At 36.6% G+C, this 21,095-nt stretch overlaps 1 protein-coding gene across 3 annotated transcripts in view; it reads left to right on the top strand.

The window, feature by feature from the left end:
* Positions 1–21,095, top strand: part of LOC145678730 (eukaryotic translation initiation factor 4B-like) — a 96,655-nt gene that overhangs the window by 43,899 nt on the left and 31,661 nt on the right. For 2 of the 3 annotated variants that reach the window (XM_081749175.1, XM_081749174.1), the window contains exons 5-8: positions 11,004–11,202; positions 11,422–11,508; positions 13,478–13,828; positions 14,964–15,192. In XM_081749175.1, coding sequence (XP_081605301.1) covers positions 11,004–11,202; positions 11,422–11,508; positions 13,478–13,828; positions 14,964–15,192 — 866 coding nt within the window. The remainder of the gene's footprint in view (positions 1–11,003; positions 11,203–11,421; positions 11,509–13,477; positions 13,829–14,963; positions 15,193–21,095) is intronic. The other variant, XM_081749176.1, reaches the window with a different exon arrangement.

Here is a 21,095-nt window from a genome sequence, read left to right as displayed (position 1 = left end):
GGGATTTTTTCTGATTTTTTTTTTTTTTTTTTTTAATTTTGATCCCTTCTGGATTCCCCTGTGTTAACGCACAGATCTCAAAATCAACTGGGAAATACTAAGACTGTACTAAATGTGTGTACAAAATTTCAAGCTTCTATCTTGAATAGTAAGGGTGGGAAAAATACTTAACAATGCGCGAAGAACATCCCCACAATTAGAGATGCAAGGGCTCGAAAAAAAAAACCGGCTTTTTTGGAAAAAAAATCTGTTTTTTCTGCTTCGCTTTTTTGCTTGGGAAATTTTAGGCTTATTTCAAAATTCTGCTTTAAATTGATAAAGCAGACTTTGTTTCGCTTCTCTATAACACAAAAAGTCATTTAATTAGTGGTTGATGCCGATAATAATATAATACCTCGAAAATAAACCATGAGTCGAAAAGATATTTAAACAATTTTACTTCAACATTTTTACATTATGAATTCCAAAGGATTAACCAATGTATATAATAAAAAAAAATTAACCTCCTATATACAAAAGTAAGCAGAGTTGGCAAGAACCATGGTTGTTTCTGAAAATGCCAAAAACCCGTTTGTGGGGGGGGGGGTTTAAACCAGGCTTTTTTGGGGTTTAAACCAGGTTTCTTTTATTTAGATATTTTGCTTTATGTATTTATATTACATATTCACAGAAATAAGTTTGTTTCGCCTTGGTGTTATTATGCAACAACGGGGTTATGCTGGAAGAGGTCCCATAAGCCTAAAGAAGTCCGGTCAGTAAATTTCTTAAATTGAGAAACTCCCGCCCTAGCCATCGGGAAAATCCCGTCATTATTTTAAATGTAAAACAATAACGGGAAAATCCTGTTATTGCTTTCCATGTAAAATTTAAAGGTCAACGTATTATAATCAGTACGCTAAAACTGAGGCATTAAATTACAAATTTAGTATGTAGCTATCATTAAAAGTCCAATCCAAGCTAATGTTGGAAGCTACGTAGGCAATAGATAAATTTTACCAATTTCAATCAATATATTCAAGTAACCTTGGCTTCTTTATAAAACAACAGGCATGCAGAAATATATAATTTGGTTTCGTTTCGTATGTTTAGGCTTAACATCCTTACGTAATATCAAGGAGAAGACTTTCGCTCAAAGTGACATCCGAACCGCTACTTGGTTTACACATGAAAGAAGGGTTGTGGTCCGACCGAGAATTGAACATGGGACACCTTGATTAAAAGGTGAAAAGGAAATAAGACTAATGCAGATGGTTTGACATGTGAAAACGTCAGCATGAAGTTCACACGATTCGCATTTTTGTTTTTTTATTTTTTTTTTGGTTTAAACCAGTTATTTTTTTAAAAAAAGACAACTGGTGTAAACGAGCCAACCCTAAAAGTAAAAACTACTTTTAAAAAAATATACAAATAACTAGCAAAATTGTTTGTAGTATTTTTACTTCAAAATATTCCATACCCTCTTTTTGAAACAAAATAAAATTAAAATAAAACATAAGAGACATACTTAGATTTATATGATGCAATTAAAGACTGCACATCTGGAACTTTTGGTTCTGTATATTCTTAAAATTCTACAGTTAAGTTTTTTATATCCACCATCAAGGGCGCCCATCAGGAAGGGCGCTCACCCCCCTAGAGGAAAATGTACTTCAGAATATCGAAAATCCAATAGAATTTTTACATTAGTTAAAGCAAATTTTGAAACTATTTTTGAAACGTCGCTTATACTTGCCTCCCCCCCATGGAAACTACAACATGGGCGCCCTTGACCAGTATCACGGTTTACCCAGTCCTCAAGTTTTCTGAATTTTTAACAAGAGGGATTCAACATATTACGGAACCCCCCCCCCCCAAAAAAAAAAGGACTACGGAATATATTTAAGTTAAGCTAAATACAACTGCACAACAAACATGATAGTGGTTGGCTTTTGCGCTTCTATCGGGAAGTCTGGGATTTAACCCAGCATTCGACCATTCTGACAAAGCTTTCCTTCATTTCATCTGTGAATGTAGAAATAGTGCGTGTACTGGCCGACTAGGAGTGTAGGAGTTGGCCGCCTTCCTTTCTTATTGTTTTTAAATCGTTATTATTACTAATTACCAGTGTTGGGCAAATTTCAATTGAATTAACAATTAACAATTAATCTGTAAATTTAATTGTTAATTGCAATTAACAATTGAAATAATTAATGGTTAATTGTTAATTGCAGTTGGCGATTGAAAAAGGAGAATCAATTGCAATTGATCAATTGATTGAAAGTAATTGCAGTGGAAAGTAATTGCAATTGAATTCTTTAATTCAATTGCAATTGAAATTAATTGGCAATTGATTCAATTGCAATTGATTTCCACAGCAATTACTTTCAATTGATTGATCAATTGCAATTGATTTTCACTTATTGATTTTCAACACTGTAGTTCAGAGAGGGCGTGAGGCAATGAAAACTTTAGCCACGACCAATTGACTCACCACCCGTCGTGACCCACGACCCACCGTGACCCACTCTGACCCACCACCCACCATAAACCACTCTTACCCACTGTGACCCACAGACCCACCAAAACCCATTGTCATCAACTCTGACCCATGATTCACGCCCTCTTCTCTACTGACTAAAGAGTTTAAACTTGTAATAAAACAAGCCTATAAAATTAACACTCATCGGAGTTTGAATTTCTACGATCAATCGCTCAAGCACCGCACTAATACAATAACGGCGGATCTGACCTTTCTAATATAAATAAAATAGAGTTTGTTCGTGTGTCTGTCTGTCTATCTTTGTGCGGCCTGTGGACGAGACGAGTGGACCGAAACTTTTCAAAATTTGGTCACGGGTAGCTTGGTCTAGGCCCCAGACCAAGACGAAGAGTTTTTTTTAATTCCTTACTAGGAGGTCTCCAGAGGACGTTTACTGGGACCGGCCTGGGGACCAGAAAAGTCGACCGAGAGTTACCAAATTTTGGTCAAAGATACCTTGGTCCAGGTCCCACACCAAGGCAAAGCGTTTTCAACAAAATTCGAACCAGGGGGTCTCAGGGGGCCGTTTACCGGGACATGTAAAAGTGGAACGATATCAGTGTCGATTTCATAGTTTTCGCGGTCGCTGAGATCAATGGTAAAACTCCGATCGCATTAACTTCCAAATTCACCGTATTCGGCTGCGGGCCGTGGGTCAACGGAGGGGGGGGGGGATACCGAAACGTAAAAGTAATCCAAAATGACCGATATTAGTGTCAAATCCATAGTTTTCGCGGTTGCTGATATCAATGGCGGTACTACCATTAGCGATGACTTTCAAATTCATCCACCGTTGTATGCGGGCCTTGGGTCACTAGAGGGGGGAATTCCGAGACATGTAAAAATAATCGGGAATTCCGAGACATGTAAAAATAATCGAAAATGACCGATATTAATGTCAAATCCATAGTTTTCGGGGTCGCTGACCTCAATGGTGAAACTCAAGGCCGCGCTTACTTTTACATTTAGCCCCCATCAGCTAAGGAACGGGGGCATTATAAAAGGGATCACGAGACATGTAAAAATAATCCACAATGAGCGATGCCAAATCCGTAGTTTTCGCGGTGGCTGAGATCAATGGTGATACTTTCATTAGCGATGATTTTCAAATTTAGCCACCATTGTATGCGGGCCGGGGGTTACCGGGGGTGGGGAATTGCGAGACATGTAAAAATAATGGAAAGTGACCGATATTAGTGTCAAATCCATAGTTTTCGCTGTCGCTGAGATGAATGGTGATACTTCCACAGGTGTTGACTTCCAAATACAGCCCCCATCGGCTGTGGGCCAGAAGCATTTTTTTTTTTTTCAAAATTGCAACCAGAGGATTATAGGGACTTTTACCGGCATATGTAAAAAGTAGTAGAAAATGGCAGATGTTAGTGTCACATTCATAGTTTTCGCGGTATTGGTTGGGGGTTGGTGGGGGCCAGAGGAGATTTTTTCACAATACGAACCAAGGGGGTCTGAGGGGTGGTTCACCGGGACATATAAAAGTAGTAGAATTTGTGTCGAATCCATATTTATTGGGGTTGCTCAGACGTATAGTGACACCCCCGATAGTGTATACGTTCAAATTCAGCCCCCATTGACCTTCCCAATGAAAACACATGTACGTTGTTGGATATATATTCACACAAAATATATCCAATTTTAGAAATGTTTCTTAATTGTTCTCCCGTTGTTCAGTTCGTTTACATTGATATTTTATCTGATCCATGCGAAGAACGGGCATAACAGCTAGTACGAAATGGTAAAGTGTTTGTTATGGAACAAATTACAATGAATTCAATTATATAGATAATAATTATAATTAATAATTATTTCCTTGTTGAATTATAGATACTTTTCAGTGGAAAACTGAATAAAATTTAAAAGTCCCAAATCAACGTAAAGTAGACCAACGTAAAGGAAAAATGTATATAATTTTCCATATAATTAAGCTTACAAACTTAAATGGAAATTTAGCTTAATTACATGGAAATTTTTTGTGTCGTTTTGTGCGCCTATTTCCTCGTTTTCTGCGTCACCGGAAATGGGTCAATGTTATCCTACAAATATGGCGGAATAAGTTAATGCTGTTCCGTCAGGAACGATTTCGAGGTCGTTTCCTTCACATCATCTTGTGCGTGTTTTCTACCGTTTTGTAAACCTATTTCCACGTTTTGTGAATCAATGGTAGTGGGTCAAAATGGGCATTCAATGTGGGAAGAAAAATGATCCACTCTCCCACCAGTATCGAATTTCAAGGTCGCTTTTTCGCATTGTTTAGTGCATGTTTTTTACCGTTTCTGCGCATATTTTCACGTTTTGTAGGCCAACGAAAGTGGGTCAAAGACGACCTACAAATATGGCAGAAAGACATATCCATTCCACTTTCAAGGTCCATTTTGACCCTCTCCCACTGATGCACAAAGCGACACAAATCATGCATAAAAAATGTGAAGAAAACGACCTCGACATTCGATGGTGACGGAACAGTTATTCCGCTATACTTGTAGGCCATTTTGACCCATTTTCGTTGTCGCACTAAAGTGGAAATAGGAGCACAAAACAGTACAAAGCAGGCACTATACGATGCGAAAGAAACGACTTCCAAATTCGATTGTGGCGGAACAATGGCTCTATTTCCTCACACATTGATGGACCATTTTAACGCATTTCTGGTGATGCTCAAAACGTGGAAGTAGGCGAACAGAACGGTACAAAATTACACACTAAACGATGCGAAAGAACCAACCCCGAAATTCGATAGTGGCGGAACAGTGAGCCATTTAACTCCCACATTAAAGCCCCGTTTAACTCACCTCGGGTGATGCACAAGATGAGAAATAGGTGCAGAAAACTTTTTTTGTTATTATTATTATTATTTTAAGAAAAAGGGCACTAAACGATGCGAAACTAACGATCTAGAAATTCGATAGTGTCGGAACAGTGGGTCATTTTCGTCACACCTTGGAGGCTCATCTTGACACACTTCTGGTGACGAACAAAACGTGGAAATAGGGGCACAAAACGTAACAAAACAGGCACTAGTCAAGGCGAAAGGAAGGACCTCGAAATTCGGTAGTGGCGGAGGAGTGGGTCATTTTCGTCCCACATTCGAGGCCCATTTTGACCGTCTTTCAGTCACGCACAAAACGTCGAAATAGGCGCACAAAAGGGTACGCGGTGTGAAATTAACGACCTCGAAATTCGATAGTAGCGGAACTCTTGGTCATTTTCGTCCCATCTTGGAAGCCCATTTTGACCCACTTCCGGTGACGCACAAAACGTGGAAATAAGGGCACGAAACGGCACGAAACATTTACTAGTCGATGCGAAAGGAAGAACCTCAAAATTCGGTAGTGGCGGAGCAGTGGGTCAATTTCGTCCCACCTTTGAGGCCCATTTTGACCGTCTTCCAGTGACGCACAAAACGTCGAAATAGACGCATAAAAGGGTACGCGATGTGAAATTAACGACCTCGAGATTTAATAGTGGCGGAACTCTTGGTCATTTTTGAACCACCTTGGGGACTCATTTTAACCCACTTCCCATGACGCACAAAACGGAAGTAGACGCACAAAACGGCACAAAACGATGTGAAGGAAACGACCTCGAAATTCATTTGTGGCGGATTGCAGTTTTAAACATGTTTGGCTGGAGTCCCATAACTTCTAATAATTTTTGGCTCGATCCCGAATACTTGCTCCTCCTGAACTCAAACCAAGAACCTCGTGACCGATGTCCTTGCCTCCTGAAGATTTCTTGACTACCGAGATCGACAGTTAACTAATTTTTAGTATTCCGATACAAACCGCCTATATTCCATGTTTATACAGGTACACGGTGTTATAATAATAATTAGTTATAGTAGTAGTATCATTGATAATTATATTGTCTATGTAGGATACTTGAAGATAGTAGTACTTGGAACTACACAAAGGATTTAGCTCGAATTGGCTCGACTCGACTGGAAACTCGATCCGAATTCGAGTCGAGTTGGGGGAAATTTTTCGAACCGAGATCTTGAGTCGAACTCAAAGATGTCTGCTTCGAGTCGAGTCGAGTTTTAAAGAAAACTCGCTCGAACTCGCTCGTGCTCATTCCTATTGTATGCATGACGGGCATATAGAGTTCTTTCGAGGGGGATAGAACCATAAACATAATATATTTAAAAAATACTTAGTTTCATCTTCCCAGGGGGGGAAAGGGATGGTAGGTATCCAGCATTTCTTATAAGTACCTTATTTGAAATATGTAAAACAGTAACAAGTGGACAATACAATATACACACATCTTCTTATCTTCAGTTTTAATTGCTGATTTCAATTGCAATTAACAATTACAATTAACAGTTACAAGTTTCAGTTGTCAATTGCAATTAACAATTGAATGTTTCAATTCCACCCTTTGCAATTGACAATTAACAATTAAAAGTTTCAATTGCCTGGTGACCAATTAACAATTAACAATTGACGAAAATTTAATTGCAAATTTTATGATTGAATTCAATTGCAATTGAAATTAATTGTCAATTACAAATTGAAATCAATTGCAATTGATTTTCAGAGCAATTACTTTCAATTGATTGATCAATTGCAATTGATTTCAATTGGTTTTGCCCAACACTGCTAATTACCAGCAGTGACGATTTTGCGAAGGTTAGGGGGTCGGTCTTTGGAACTGAAGCCTGTTTCCCAAAGTTGCGGGATGTCTAAAACGAACGAAATATCTGTTAGTTATGCCTTTACTCATAAACTTTAAGCTCCCGTCAAATAAAAATTACGACTGTTTAGAAAAACTAAACATTAGTAGTAAGAAAACCCCTCCTAAAATACTTTTCTAAATTCGCCACTGATTCTCAGTATAAAATGATCTTCAAGGTTATATCCGGAAGATTATTGCTAAACATATAAACGAAACGAAGTATTAGTTATGCCTGTACTCAAACTTCAAGCACCTTCCAAATAAAATTAGGACTTTTTAGAAAACGAAACAATCAGAGAAACCCCTCCCAAAGTCCTTTTCTAAATCCGCTACTGATTATTTGTATAAATTGGTATTCAAGGTTGTATCCCGAAAATTATTGCTAAATCATTGCACAGCTACAGTATAACAGAAATGTGGAAGTACGGTTTGACGGACATATTGAAAAACGCATGCTTTGACGAATATATAGAAAAACGTAAGTTTAACTTTTGTGCTAGAAGCTAGAGTACTAAGCTCTTGGAAATGGAACACGGATGACGAACTAAAATGATCTAGAGAAGAAAAAAAATGTCGATAACTCAAAAGTTAAAATAAAGTTAAATAGCCTGTAAAATTGCCCTCAAATACTACATTCTTCATATTAGCTTTAATTCGTAAAACATGTGCTCCATCCATCTTGATGGTGAATTACAGAGGTAAATATGGCATTTAGGTGATGGAATTCTTATCTAACTATAGAATATACTATAAGAAAGCTATTTGGATAGAAAAATTATGAAAATGAAAAAAGCCAAAATTTCCAAAATTCTAATTTTTCTCAAAAAAGCCGGCTTTTTATGTGAAAAAAACCATCGATTCAAAAAAGCCGGCTTTTTTGCATCTCTACCCTCAATACCCCAAATGACCCGGATATAATATAAGCATTTCTTCAGACATCCCTATTTATCCTAGAATCATGATTTGTACATTATTCTCTTCAGAATAAAACAAAATTTCGAACGGTACCATTCAAATGTCTCCATCGTGTAGGCTATCTGGGGCTGGAAAATCACGAAAAAAGGAATTTTCTGTTAAAAAATATCCTTTTTTACTTTTTACTCCTCTGTACCGCCTCTGTTTAAAGGCAAAGATCTGAAACAAATATGAAAAATACTAAGGGGTGCAGTGAATGAGTATCCAAAATTTCAAACTTCTAGATGCAAAAGTAAGCCCGCGAAAAAATAATATCCCCAAATACCCTAGATTCCCGTATAAAACAGGATCTCAGGTAACAGTTTCCTGAGACATCCATATTTATCTTAAGATCATGGTTCGTACATCACTCTCTTCAGAATAGAACAGCCTTTCAGATATTACCATTCATATGTCTCCATCTTAGGCGGGAAAATCACTGAGAAAGCTATTTTTTGTTAAAAATATCAATTTTTAAAAAAATTTTTGCCCCTCTGAACCCCCCTGTTTTCACGCACAGATCTGAAATTGAAAAATATTTGGTCTAGGAATTAATTCGTGCGGGTGGACAAGAGATGGCGCAACGAACGGAGCGTCCCACAGTTCCGTGTATCCACACATGTGTTGCAAACCCCTGTCATCGCGTATCGTTCGTAGTATAGGGCAGTGGATTAAAGCGTCAACAACACCAGTTTGTAGTTAAGTGAACATGGCGCAATTTGTGCCTGATAAAGTGTTTTTGCGGGGTGTCCTGCTGCATTACTTTAACATGCAGAAAAGTGCAACTGAAAGTCATCGTATTTTGGTGGAAGTGTATGGTGACCGTGTCAGAAGTGGTTTGCACGGTTTAGAAGTGGTGATTTCGGCTTGGCAGACCAAGAGCGAGCTGGACAGCCAAAAAAATTTCAAGACGAAGAATTGACAGCATTGCTCGAGCAGGATTCGTGTCAAACGCAGGAACAACTTGCAGCAGCATTAGGCGTTGATCAAACAACAGTCTCCAAACGCTTGAAAGCCATGGGAATGATTCAAAAGATGTCACATTGGGTTCCACATGAATTGAAAGACAGAGACGTTGAAAGACGAAAAACCATTTGCGAATTGCTGCTTCAACGACAGAGCAGAAAGGGGTTTCTGCATCGAATTATTACGGGTGATGAGAAGTGGATCCATTACGAGAACCCTAAACAAAAAAAGGCCTGTATGAAACCAGGTGAACCAGGTCCATCACAACCAAAACGAGATATTCACTGTGCAAAGGTTATGCTGTGCATATGGTGGGATATGAAAGGTGTGGTGTACTATGAGCTGCTGCAACCGGGTGAAACTATGAATGGAGAACGTTATCGACGACAATTAATGCGTTTGAAGCAAGCTCTGGCCAGAACACGACCAGAATGGGAGAACAGACATGATAAACTTATTGTTCAACATGATAACGCTCGCCCACATGTCGCAAAACCGGTCAAAACCTATTTAGAAAATGTCGGATGGGAAGTTTTACCCCACCCGCCGTATTCACCAGACGTTGCTCCTTCGGACTACTACTTGTTCGATTGCATGAACAACGATTTGATTGGACAGCGGTTTACTTCTTCAGAAGATATCGAAACATGGGTCTCTGACTGGATCGCTTCCAAGGATGAGGACTTCTTTCGCCACGGAATCCGTACATTGCCTGACAGATGGGCGAAAGTGGTGGCTAGCGATGGACAATATTTTTCTTAAGGTATTTATGTATTTTGTGTTTGTACTACAGCTTCAATGTGTGCGTACCAACCGCACGAATTAATTTCTAGACCAAATACTAAGGGTGCACTGGACGAGTGTGCAGAATTTCAGTCTTCTGAATGCAAAATGTAGGCCCGCCAAAACATAATAAAAATAGGCACAACAAAAAATATCTTTTTTTAAAAAAATTTATGACGTCATCACATCCTATGTCTCGACGCAGAGAGGCGTGAAAGCATATGTAACGTGCTCTACGATGCCTTCAGTCGTGAAAAAACGAAGTAAAAAGCTTTATTGGTACTTTTTAAATCGAATAATAAAGATTTTATCCTGTCACCTAAAAATAGGCGACATAATTTAAAAGGTTAAACGTTAAGGAAAAAGTGCAGCAACGCTTATCAAAGTGACACTTTTGTTCCACAAAAGTTACTGATATTTGGCAGGGGCATATTTTAAAGGAAATTGTAACTAGCTTGCGGCACGAAATACATAAATTTTGCCTAAAGTTATAAAATCTAAAAACTTTTCGGAGGGGATAGGAGACTTCTAAATACGTCCTATTATCTGGGAACAAATATATAGACGCGCACACAAAGGAATTTTTGTCTTAAATATCGATGGTGATCTCCCCGTTGGAATAGTTGACGATTTACAATATAAACCCTGTGCTACGAAGACAAGAAAACAGGATTGCCCTGTTACCCGTTCAAAACGGGATTTTCCCTAATCATCCTTTGCATGACACTTGTTTTCATACTATGCTGTACATACTGTACATTTGAGTCTCATTGTATTATGATTATCATCTTTCATAATCGAAATAAGAGAACAGAAACAGAACTTCACTTATTTTCACTTTAAATTGTTTCGGAATTTGATTTAAATCAACGATTTTTATTTAGAAAATCAAGTGATTTAAATCAATCCACCTTGCTGAAAGGTATCGAAAGTAATCCAAAATGAAAATTAGTTTTTTTTTTTTCTGCAATTAAATTATATTCTAGCAGTGTAATAGCTCTTTAGAAGTAGTATGTTCTCCTTATAAATATTAATTTATAATAATAAAAACGTGTAGTAATAATTGAGTAATTTACCGCTTGTATTTCAGACTATCAAAAATCGAAGAATACGTGTTGATGTAGCTGATAGTTCCGAGAACGAAAGAAGGCGCATGGGCGGTGGCCGAGATTCCCGGGACAGACCAGACTCCGATCGTACCATGGGCGATTGGCGGTCAGCTCCCCGGAATGATCTTCCTCCGGATGATCGGGATCGAGATCGAGAAAGAGGAGGTGGTTTCAGAGATGGTAAGTTTTATAAGTAATAATAAAAATTGTATGTTTTTATGTACTTGCAATATTTTACTCATGTTTTACGTTTTAAGTTTTAAACAAAAATATAGTACTTCATTTACAATGCTGACGTGAGAACTTAAATCAGCTGCTTATCCAGCTACAAACTTCTGCAAGTAACAGGCAGAATTTTAACATAATGTATAAATGAATCTTCTATATGTATATATATAGTGGGCGATTGGCGGTCAGCTCCCCGGAATGATCTTCCTCCAGATGATCGGGATCAAGATCGAGAAAGAGGAGGTGGTTTCAGAGATGGTAAGTTTCATAAGTAATAATAAAAATTGTATGTTTTTACGTACTTGCAATATTTTATTCATGTTTTACGTTTTAAGTTTTAAACAAAAAATATAGTACTTCATTTACAATGCTGACGTGAGAACTTAAACCAGCTGCTTATCCAGTTACAAACTTCTGCAAGTAACAGGCAGTATTTTAACATAATGTATAAATGAATCTTATATAGTACTAAAATCATCATACGGAAACTTTTTCATTTCACTAATTGTGCACTTGAATAGATTATCATCATCCATAAATCTGCATGTAAACTGGACGTGTTCTTTCAAGTGGATTCAGTTTGTTTTTGCCGCGTGTTCCTTTTATTTTTCTTGTCATAATAATTCTACAGAGTAGACCGGAAGTGGGCGTACCCCCTTTACTTTAAACATTATGGTGTTAGTTATGGTAGAATGTCTGTACACAGTTACCTTGAAGTCCTAAGAGTCATAAACATCGGTATGATCACCATCCATGTCGTAACAGAGCTGAATTCTGCGCCAAGTTCTCGCAGATGTTTTGCAGAGATACTCCGGAGTCACGAGGGTGAAGGCGTGTTCCACAGCTGTCGCAATTCCTGCGTTGCGTGATATCGAGTGTTTCTTACTTATTACTTTATGAAATCCCAGAGCATTGTCTGGTGCCTTCAGATCGGGACTTCTTAAAGGCCAGTCAAAGGGAGCTGATGAAGATGCGGAACCTCTTCCAATCCAGCGGCCAGGAAACGTCTGATTCAGGTAACTGCGCACGTGAATTGCGAAGTGCGCTGGTGCAATGTTGCCTGATAATGCCAAGGAATATTACCAAACAAATGTGAGTAAAACCTAAAACCGTCAGAAAACACCAATTAGGGGTACGCCCACTTCCGGACCACGCTGTATACTTACCAACAACTAAATCACTTTATTTCCAGTTCATTATATTTATGGCGTTAACTGTTTTTGAATCCTACTTCCTAGATAACACATAAAACAGTGGAAGATATCAGTTTACATTAGTATGTGAGAAAACATAATACAAAAAGAAATAATATAAAAATAAAAAGAAACCTTTGTGTTACTTACCACGGTTATGCCCTATAGGCTAAAGGAGACGGATGATTATGGAATAATTAATGGAATGAGAATGTGGAAGGAAACGGGAGAACCCACGAACACAGTGTTGTCTATCACGAACATGGCCAGGCGAACGAACAAGGGTCCCCTCACACCTGAGGTGAACATTCTACCACAGCTACCGTGACCCTCAGAAGTAATAAACGTAAGGTCAGTGGAACATATCAATGATTCCGAAAATGAAACTGTTGTATTAGGACCGTCTAAACATTTTAAAAAGAATAATTCATTATATTATTGAGAATATTTTTTTAATGAGTTAGAAAGGCAAATTTGGAATATGGGAATTAAGAGTTGAAGCACAACAATTAAATTTGATTTGTGGCCATTACATTAAAGATGGGAGAATCATCTCGATTATTGTGAAAGTTGGTTGAAAGACAGTGATCTCACCTTCAATTCACAGGTGCACTCATACAACATGGTCGTTACGGAAGGCTAAAGTGGAAATATTTATAGAGATGAATAATCAGATTTCTTATCATTGTATACTTTTATAACCAGCTTCATGTCTCACTGTGCATGTTTTGGGCTAGAGTTCGAAGTGTAAAATTATAACTGTAAATATTGTTATGCTCCAGAGCAATATAGATAAAATATTTACTAGCTGTTTTTTATCGTGAAATAATCTGCATATATTCAGTTCATACAACAGAGGCATTTTAGCAGCTGTATGTCTGAGCATTAGCATTTGCTGATTTTCTTTTTTTAAATTATTATTTTTTGTTCATAATATGATGACAAATGAACAGTTGATAAGATATTTAAGATTACTTTGCAAAAACTGATATAGTTTTTTCTGTTAATTCTGATAATTATATTTTTGTTTGTAGGTTTTGACCGAGGGTCGAGAGGTGGTGGTCGTCGAGACTTTGGAGGTGGCTTCCGAGACGGCGATCGGTTTAACGAGAGAGACCGATTTGGTGATCGAGATCGATTTGGTGATCGTGACCGTGATCGATTCTCTGATCGCGATAAGTTTTCAGATCGAGAAAGGTTTTCTGACCGAGATAAATTTTCTGATAGAGATAGGTATAGTAGCGATCGAGACCACTTTGGTGACAAAGATCGAGATAGAGGAGGCGACAGAAGAGATCGAATAGGTGACCGTGGAGACCGTGACAGAGATTTTGGAAGAGGTGGTGGTCGAGAGAGAAGCTATGAAGATAGTTCATCAGATAAAGGTAAGGCAAATTTCTGTGTTTTGCATATTGTATGATACTTTATATACATGGGATTACGATAAATATAACTGAAATTTCGGATATAATATTCAAACTATAATACAGAGGTATCTTGGCTTACGACACTAGTTTGTTCAAAATATCTTGTGTCCCGAGTCGAATTTTGTTACACAAAATAATGGAGAAATCATTAATTCTTTCCTCACTTCAAAATATAAATATAAGTATCAATCAACTTGGATTTTATGCAGAAGAAATATAATTTAAGTTACAAATAGCATTAATAAACATAAAAAACAAAGTAGTTAACGATGTTGAATACCAAACGCCATATTTGTTTTTTAACTCATTGGTTTATATGAGACATTTTTTCTGTTTTGTTTGCAATAAGCTAGATTTATAATACTTTGATTCTCCTTCAAATCTATGTAAATGTCAGTTATTTCGTAAATAATTAAATATTGCCATACATAATTTTAATATTCATTTTTAAAAATAGGAGACAGTTAGCTAGAAGACTTAAAGAAGAAATCTGTAAAATCACGATTAAAACTCCATTTCAAAGAAAGCAAAAATCATTTCTCATATAAAGCATTGGGTTAAAAAATAAAGATGGCTGAAGTCTGGGCCTTTATCTAATGACCCATGTCTTTTTGAAAAATTAGGTACTTAACATGAAAACGTGATCAAATTACTAGGGACGTTCAGTATATAAGTTTCCCTAAGCTATGAAAAAAAATTTTTTTTAAATACATTCGTAAACTATACATACATGTGTGGGTGAGTCCTTCCCCACTTCTCCACATGATCCCCATTGAGATTCAGGCATTTGTCAAACCGTTGCATCAATTTGTCCAAACCCTTAAAAAAAAAGTTTGGTATCACTACTGAAATATCTCAAATGTAATTTCCGAGTGTCTGATTGCACTACCTTTTGCTGTCTTATTATCCCGAACGCCTCATACGTCTCCTTATGTAGACATTGAAGTTATACGTATAATTTTCTTTATCCTGATAATTTATAGTACTGTGAATTTCTATTATTTATCATTTATGAGCTGAGTTTAAGCTGTCGGTGAAACTAATCTTCAGTGACAGTTGATTACCACTTTTTGAATTCAACGTATTGTTTCAGATCAACCAAAAGAGCGCCGGCGTCTTCAATTAAAGCCACGAACGAAACCTATAGAAGAAACACCTGAGGCCGTAGCGCAGTCTTCAATATTTGGAGGTGCTAAACCAGTAGATACAGCGGCGAGAGAGAGGCAAATTGAAGAACGCCTTGCTCGTGAAAAGGAGCTACAGGACACTCCTACACCAAAACAGCCTTCGAAGGAGGAAAAACCAGATGACTATCCTGCAAGGTTTGTTTATTCGTTCCTCCATGAATGTCTAGTATCTAATAGTGTTAATGTATATGTATCAATAGGGTTCTTGCAGACCTGGAAAACCAGCGAATTCTGAATTCCTTAGGAAATATTTGAAAACATTAGTAATTGTAATATAGTTGGGTTTGTGCGTTTAAATTACGCAAATTAATTAAATTAGTTCTCGAAAGAAATTTAATTTCTGCTGCTAGTCAGTAGGAAGCCATAAGAAATATGAATACAGGTTACGGATGTATTAAGGGGTAATAAGATGGTTGTGTCACGATTTGTGGTTGGATATGTGTGGTGTGTTTTAATCAATTGTTATAAGTGGAGAAGAAGCACAAACCACAAATTACTGAAAATTTACATGCATTCTGTGATCTTATATCAGTTACATGAATCTCTTTTGAAATACTACCAATCACCAATCTTGTCCGGCTTATTTGCCGTGTATTGGATAAATCTGCACCTTGATTTGCATGGCTGCAACTGTTCATCGACTGTAACAGAAATAACAGTTTTCCACGAGTTTGTTTCAAATCGCAGACGCGAGAGTAAATTTATTAGTTGCCAGGCGCTCAACTCTTCTGTTTCGGACATAAATCTGAGGTACTGCATGGTTTCACGGAAACGATTGTTTGAACAGGTGATCCCCAATTCTTGTTCCACAAACCATGTGCACAAAGTTTTGAATGGCCTAGTGCACCAAGGGCTTACAGCAGAACGAAAAATGCACCGAGTTCGTCCAAAGTTATATTCCAGTTATCACCATCTCCAAGATTACATCGGGCTTCGGCAATAGTATGTTTGAATGTGTTTCATCATTGATTCATTCACATCAAACCCCATGCTGAAGCAGGATTTGACCCAATGTTAACGATGAGCAAAATTCGTTGGTCCACTTGCAGTTGTCACAATATTGCGAGCTGACGCGCGATCTGTAGTGGAAGCGGTACTGCTAAGATTTATCGGAGTCCAAATAATACCACTAGATGATGTGTACCTCAATAAGCTGAGTGGGCACGTTGTTGCCTTGTCCTTGACCACGACCACGTGTGCGTGAAAGTTCTTGTCTGCTATTATGTAGTCACTTGTTTTTCAACTTATTTATGTATTTTAACTTTTATATTTCAATAACTAAATCACCTAATTCTACATATAACAATTAATACAATGCGACAATGTATATGAACATAAAAAATCCAATGTCATCGATTTTCTATATTTATATTTGTTTCATTGTGCACTTAGCAATACTCACAGCTGTTGTAGATAGATGACATACTTGAACGAGCTATATCTTCGAAACACTAAAACAAAAAATCCTAAAATTTTGCCATATTTCCTTACTAAACAGAAAACTCCTACCAAGTTATTATGAAGATCGTTGTGGGTGGGTGTTATGGTCAGTTGAGTTGACATGAAATGATCCAAGTACATTTTGAGATCATATCGTTAGTTTTTTTTTTTTTTTTTTTGTTTGTTCAAAGAAAACAGAAAAATACGTTATTCCACATATAAATCAATGTAATATATAAATAACTAAGATGGCATAGCTATTCAACACCATTAGTAAAGCTTTGTATAATTATATCTCATCCTATATTTAAATAACGGGCATAATGGTGGGATGTTCAACTGAAATATTTAATTTTATTTTCATATATATATATATATATATATATATATATATATATATATATATATTACATTACATCTATTCGTGTTGAGAACTGAATTCCTTGTCCGTATGTATACACAGGGTGTTTCAAAATGAAAATGGGTTTAAGGCATACATCAAATAAAATAATAACTCAAAACAGCAACTCAATATGAGCACCGTTCGTCACACTGCACACATCGAGTCGATAGACGAGAAAGACCCATAAACTTTCCGCTGGGATATGGCAAAAAACACATTCAATGTAGGAGAGTTTCGTTGCAACTTCTATCTCGTGAGAATTTGCTGATTCCCAGATGCGAATATTATGAGTGTTCATATAAACCTCTTATGTGAAATGTTGATTCATCCAGAAATACTTGATCGTCATACAGCAACATTTTAGTTGCAAAGTTGTAAGGTAATCCGTAGTCTATTGGCCTTAGAACTTGTAGCAAGTGCAAGCGATTAAGAACGTAGTTGTAAGCGTCTTTTTAAAATTCCCTACACAGCCGGTTGCACTGTAACTACAGATTCCGTTTTTGCAAAATGTAAAACACTGTGGTCACTAGACGCCATCTTCTTTGTTACCAACACTTTCTAAACGGCAAACAGAGGAAACAGTGCATGCGCATGTATGCCGTAAAAACTGTTTGAGCTGCTCTTTCATTTGATGTATTGTTTATAATTGTAAGTTAATTATAATAAATATCACAAAGCCTTAAAACCCCCATATTCATTTTAAAACACCCTGTATATGAACTACTCAAATGTATTTTCCTTCGCAGAGACAGCGACTTGTTGAATCACATTTTATACGTACAGGGAATCCAGTTCTCAATTGGACAGGGGTAATTTAAATAGTGTAATTATAGAAAATTTCATTAACAATGATATGATATATAGCTTCCACAATAACGGTAACTTTTTAATATAGAAAATATGTGGTACACGAATTCAGTATTCCATAATGTGGCGACACTGATGAATGAAGCATAGTAAATATGGACTATAAAAAAATAAATTAATAAAATACAAAAAAAAAAAAAAAAAAAATTAAGAAAATTAAGAATAAAAAAATTGGTCTTCATGATATTAAAATAGAAAAATCGTATGTAAAAACCATGGAGTACGGAAGCTTCTCAATTGCGGCAAGTAACTTACCAATAATGGCAGAATATTAATAATGATGATGCTGATGACGAGGTAAGAAATATTTCCCTTAAATAAAGTCTTAACTTGTACCGCTAACGTTGTTCTTCTGTAGGATTCCATTTCCGCGATATTTCAGTCATCTCTGTAACTACGATCCTCTGCATATGCGATGTTAGCAGACACTTATCACTTTACTTCTTGTGATACGTTATGGTCCTTCTCCTGTAAATGAAAAATAGTCCCAAGTATTCCTGAAAACACATTCGTTGTAAGTTGAACACCTGTACGCTTTTAAATCTAACCACTTCCGTGCACTTTAAGATTCTTTCAATGAGAAGCACTGAATCATGGTCTCAGAGATGACTGAAATATGGCTTTAGTGTCCCAAGAACAACTGTTACCTCGATCCTTTATCCATCGATTGAAACTGAAAGTGAAGATGTACGATTTCCAATTTTAACACTGATCACCATAGTAAAGGAAGAAAGAAAAAATGAAATAGCAAGAATTTGTGTGTGTGTGTGTGTGAGAGAGAGAGAGAGAGAGTTCATTATTACAAGAATAGGTTCTACCTCTGACTTTACTCCTCTATTTCTATCAGAAGTAATAGAAATCTACTACCACTTACGGTGTCTGTATTAATGTCTTATAGAACAAAATCCGTAAGACAAGTGAGAAATGTATTTTTCATGTAGATTCATCATCCCAAGGATAAGAATATTCTATTGTATAATATACTTAGAAATATTCTGCTTTCGGTTTCAATACTGATAGGTATAGTAAGAAAACTGTAATAGATAGCGAAAGCAGTTTTTGATATGGATTCAATACCGCAAGAACAGGTACCGGCGTCATTCCTTTATTTATTGCAACCGGAAGTTATAGATGTACTATTTCCTGTTTTAGCATACTTTGGAAGCTACTTTAGTTTCAGAATGAAGTGAAACTCACTGGTTTTCATGGAGTACTTTGTACAGTAATAATTTTCGGTTTTGAACCATAAGTGGTTGAAAATAGGACCCAAAGTTGATTACTCGAACACTAAAAGTTCATAAGAATTTCAATAAAATGTGAGTATTGGGCAGCTAAATAGAGATGGTCGAGGTCGCATTGAAATCTAGTTATCTATCTGGGAAATACGTTGATATTTCTATACCTCAGCTATAAAAGGTGATAACCCACATATCACAAAAAATTTAGTTCTGTGAATGAACAACGTGAAAGGTTTCTTCTCCGTCTGTTCAAGGTGAAACATTTTTGATTTTCATATATATATGACAGGTAAGGTCACGGTGACATGCAACTCGGGTGAATTTTACGCGTGTATAAGATGACAACCTGCAGTTCGTTCACAAAACTAAAATTTTTCTGATACGTGAATTATCACCTTCTATACCCGCGGTATAGATTTACAAGCGAGAATCATGTAGAGGTAGTGAGTATACCTTGGTGAGAACTGTGTAGCAATATTTTCGGGTGTAACCCACATGAACAAACTGAAGGTAGCGCTTGTAACAATTGATTTACTAAAACAGAAAAATAAATGCTACGAATCACCTGAACCTGCATACTTACAAAGTGAGATAAAGAATGAAAGAAAGAAAAAGATAACATGTGTGCAATAATGAGAGATGTAAATAGTTTTCTTCGCGTCAAACTTCATCACTGCTAGAGAATTTTACTTTTTCCTCTCGTAAGAGGATTTTCAGGTGATTAGGAACAGGAAATCTTATATTAATAGAATAACAAAGTTTTTTCTTTCTTTCTTTTGGTTCTTTAATTCCCTCTAGTCTTTTATTTATTTATTTTTTGAGGTCCTATGCTAAGTGTGAACTTTCGTTAGAATATTTCAGAAAACTTGGCAACCCATGATAATCTTGCAAAACTTTTCATAGTTGTTGTTTCACAGACATTTGGCTCAATGTTAGACACTGAGAGTTCTTAGGATGTACTGAGTATGAAATGACAGAAAGAGATAAACAATTGTAGCGGTACTCCCGCCAAAACTATAATTATTTCAGATTATTTTAACAGGAAACTGTGACTTTCTTATAAAATGACGGGATAACAAGAATTAGTTCGACAAAGGATAAGACAGAATTATACGTAGAAATAAATAATCTGAACTAGTAATAAACAAAAACAGTAAAGTATAATCCATTGCAAACGAACACAACGCTAAGAGAAAACTTAAAAATTAATGACTGAAAGGAGCAAATGTTATCAATTAATGTTGAGATTTTGAAGAGGGAGAAAAAAAGTCGAAGATTGATTCCGAGTTCGTTTATTTGCTCTAGTGTTGATAATGAAGTGTATATAAATGTGTTGTCTTCTTTTGTCAGGAGTTTATGAGATTATATATATAAAGTTTCGCTATTCAGAAGCAAATGTAGAGTGAATCTCTGGAAAGATTAGACCATGTTGTTCTATACGGAATATTAGTTATTGTGACTTGTCAAGATATTATTTTAGGGCTATTTTAGTGATGAGACGTAAACCTACATAACAATTGTAAAAGTGAATCGGAACTACTATCCCAATAGAACTCGATATTATTTTCATCAACACACTGATAATACTAAAACAAAGAGAAGAGTATTCTATAGAATGATATTTGTTGAATACAATCAATGGTAGACCACTTAGCGCAATCAAGAAACACTATGGCCTTTCGTTAACCTCAGGTTTGTATTTGAAAATATATTCTCTTCATCATTTTTCAGTTGCATTCTTCGTTACCTGGCTCGATAGGGCATTCTATGTGCAATGACAATGATAATTATCTCAAACACTGCTGCACAGCTACGGGTACATAAGTCAAAAATCACCTCCATTGTGTGAATGTATAGAAAATGAAGCTATTGATCAGGACGAACACTTCGGATCATTGTTCAATATACATATGCGGTATGACGTGTTGAACACTGTTCAATGTGAGTTGCACGTTGGTATTCCATAAACTGCATCAGATGTACAGCATACCCAACTGCAGAATGGAGTTGCTCGAAGGTATATGCAGTGAAAGTGTATAAGGTATCCGTTTTTTGAACATTCCCTTGGTAAGTCAGATTTCTCAGTTTAC

This window comes from Thermobia domestica, chromosome 2, assembly GCF_964235325.1.
Source record: "Thermobia domestica chromosome 2, izTheDome1.hap1.1, whole genome shotgun sequence".
Taxonomy (NCBI): domain Eukaryota; kingdom Metazoa; phylum Arthropoda; class Insecta; order Zygentoma; family Lepismatidae; genus Thermobia; species Thermobia domestica.
Note: the sequence above shows the minus strand (reverse complement) of the source record. Positions and strands in the feature narration are given on the sequence as shown.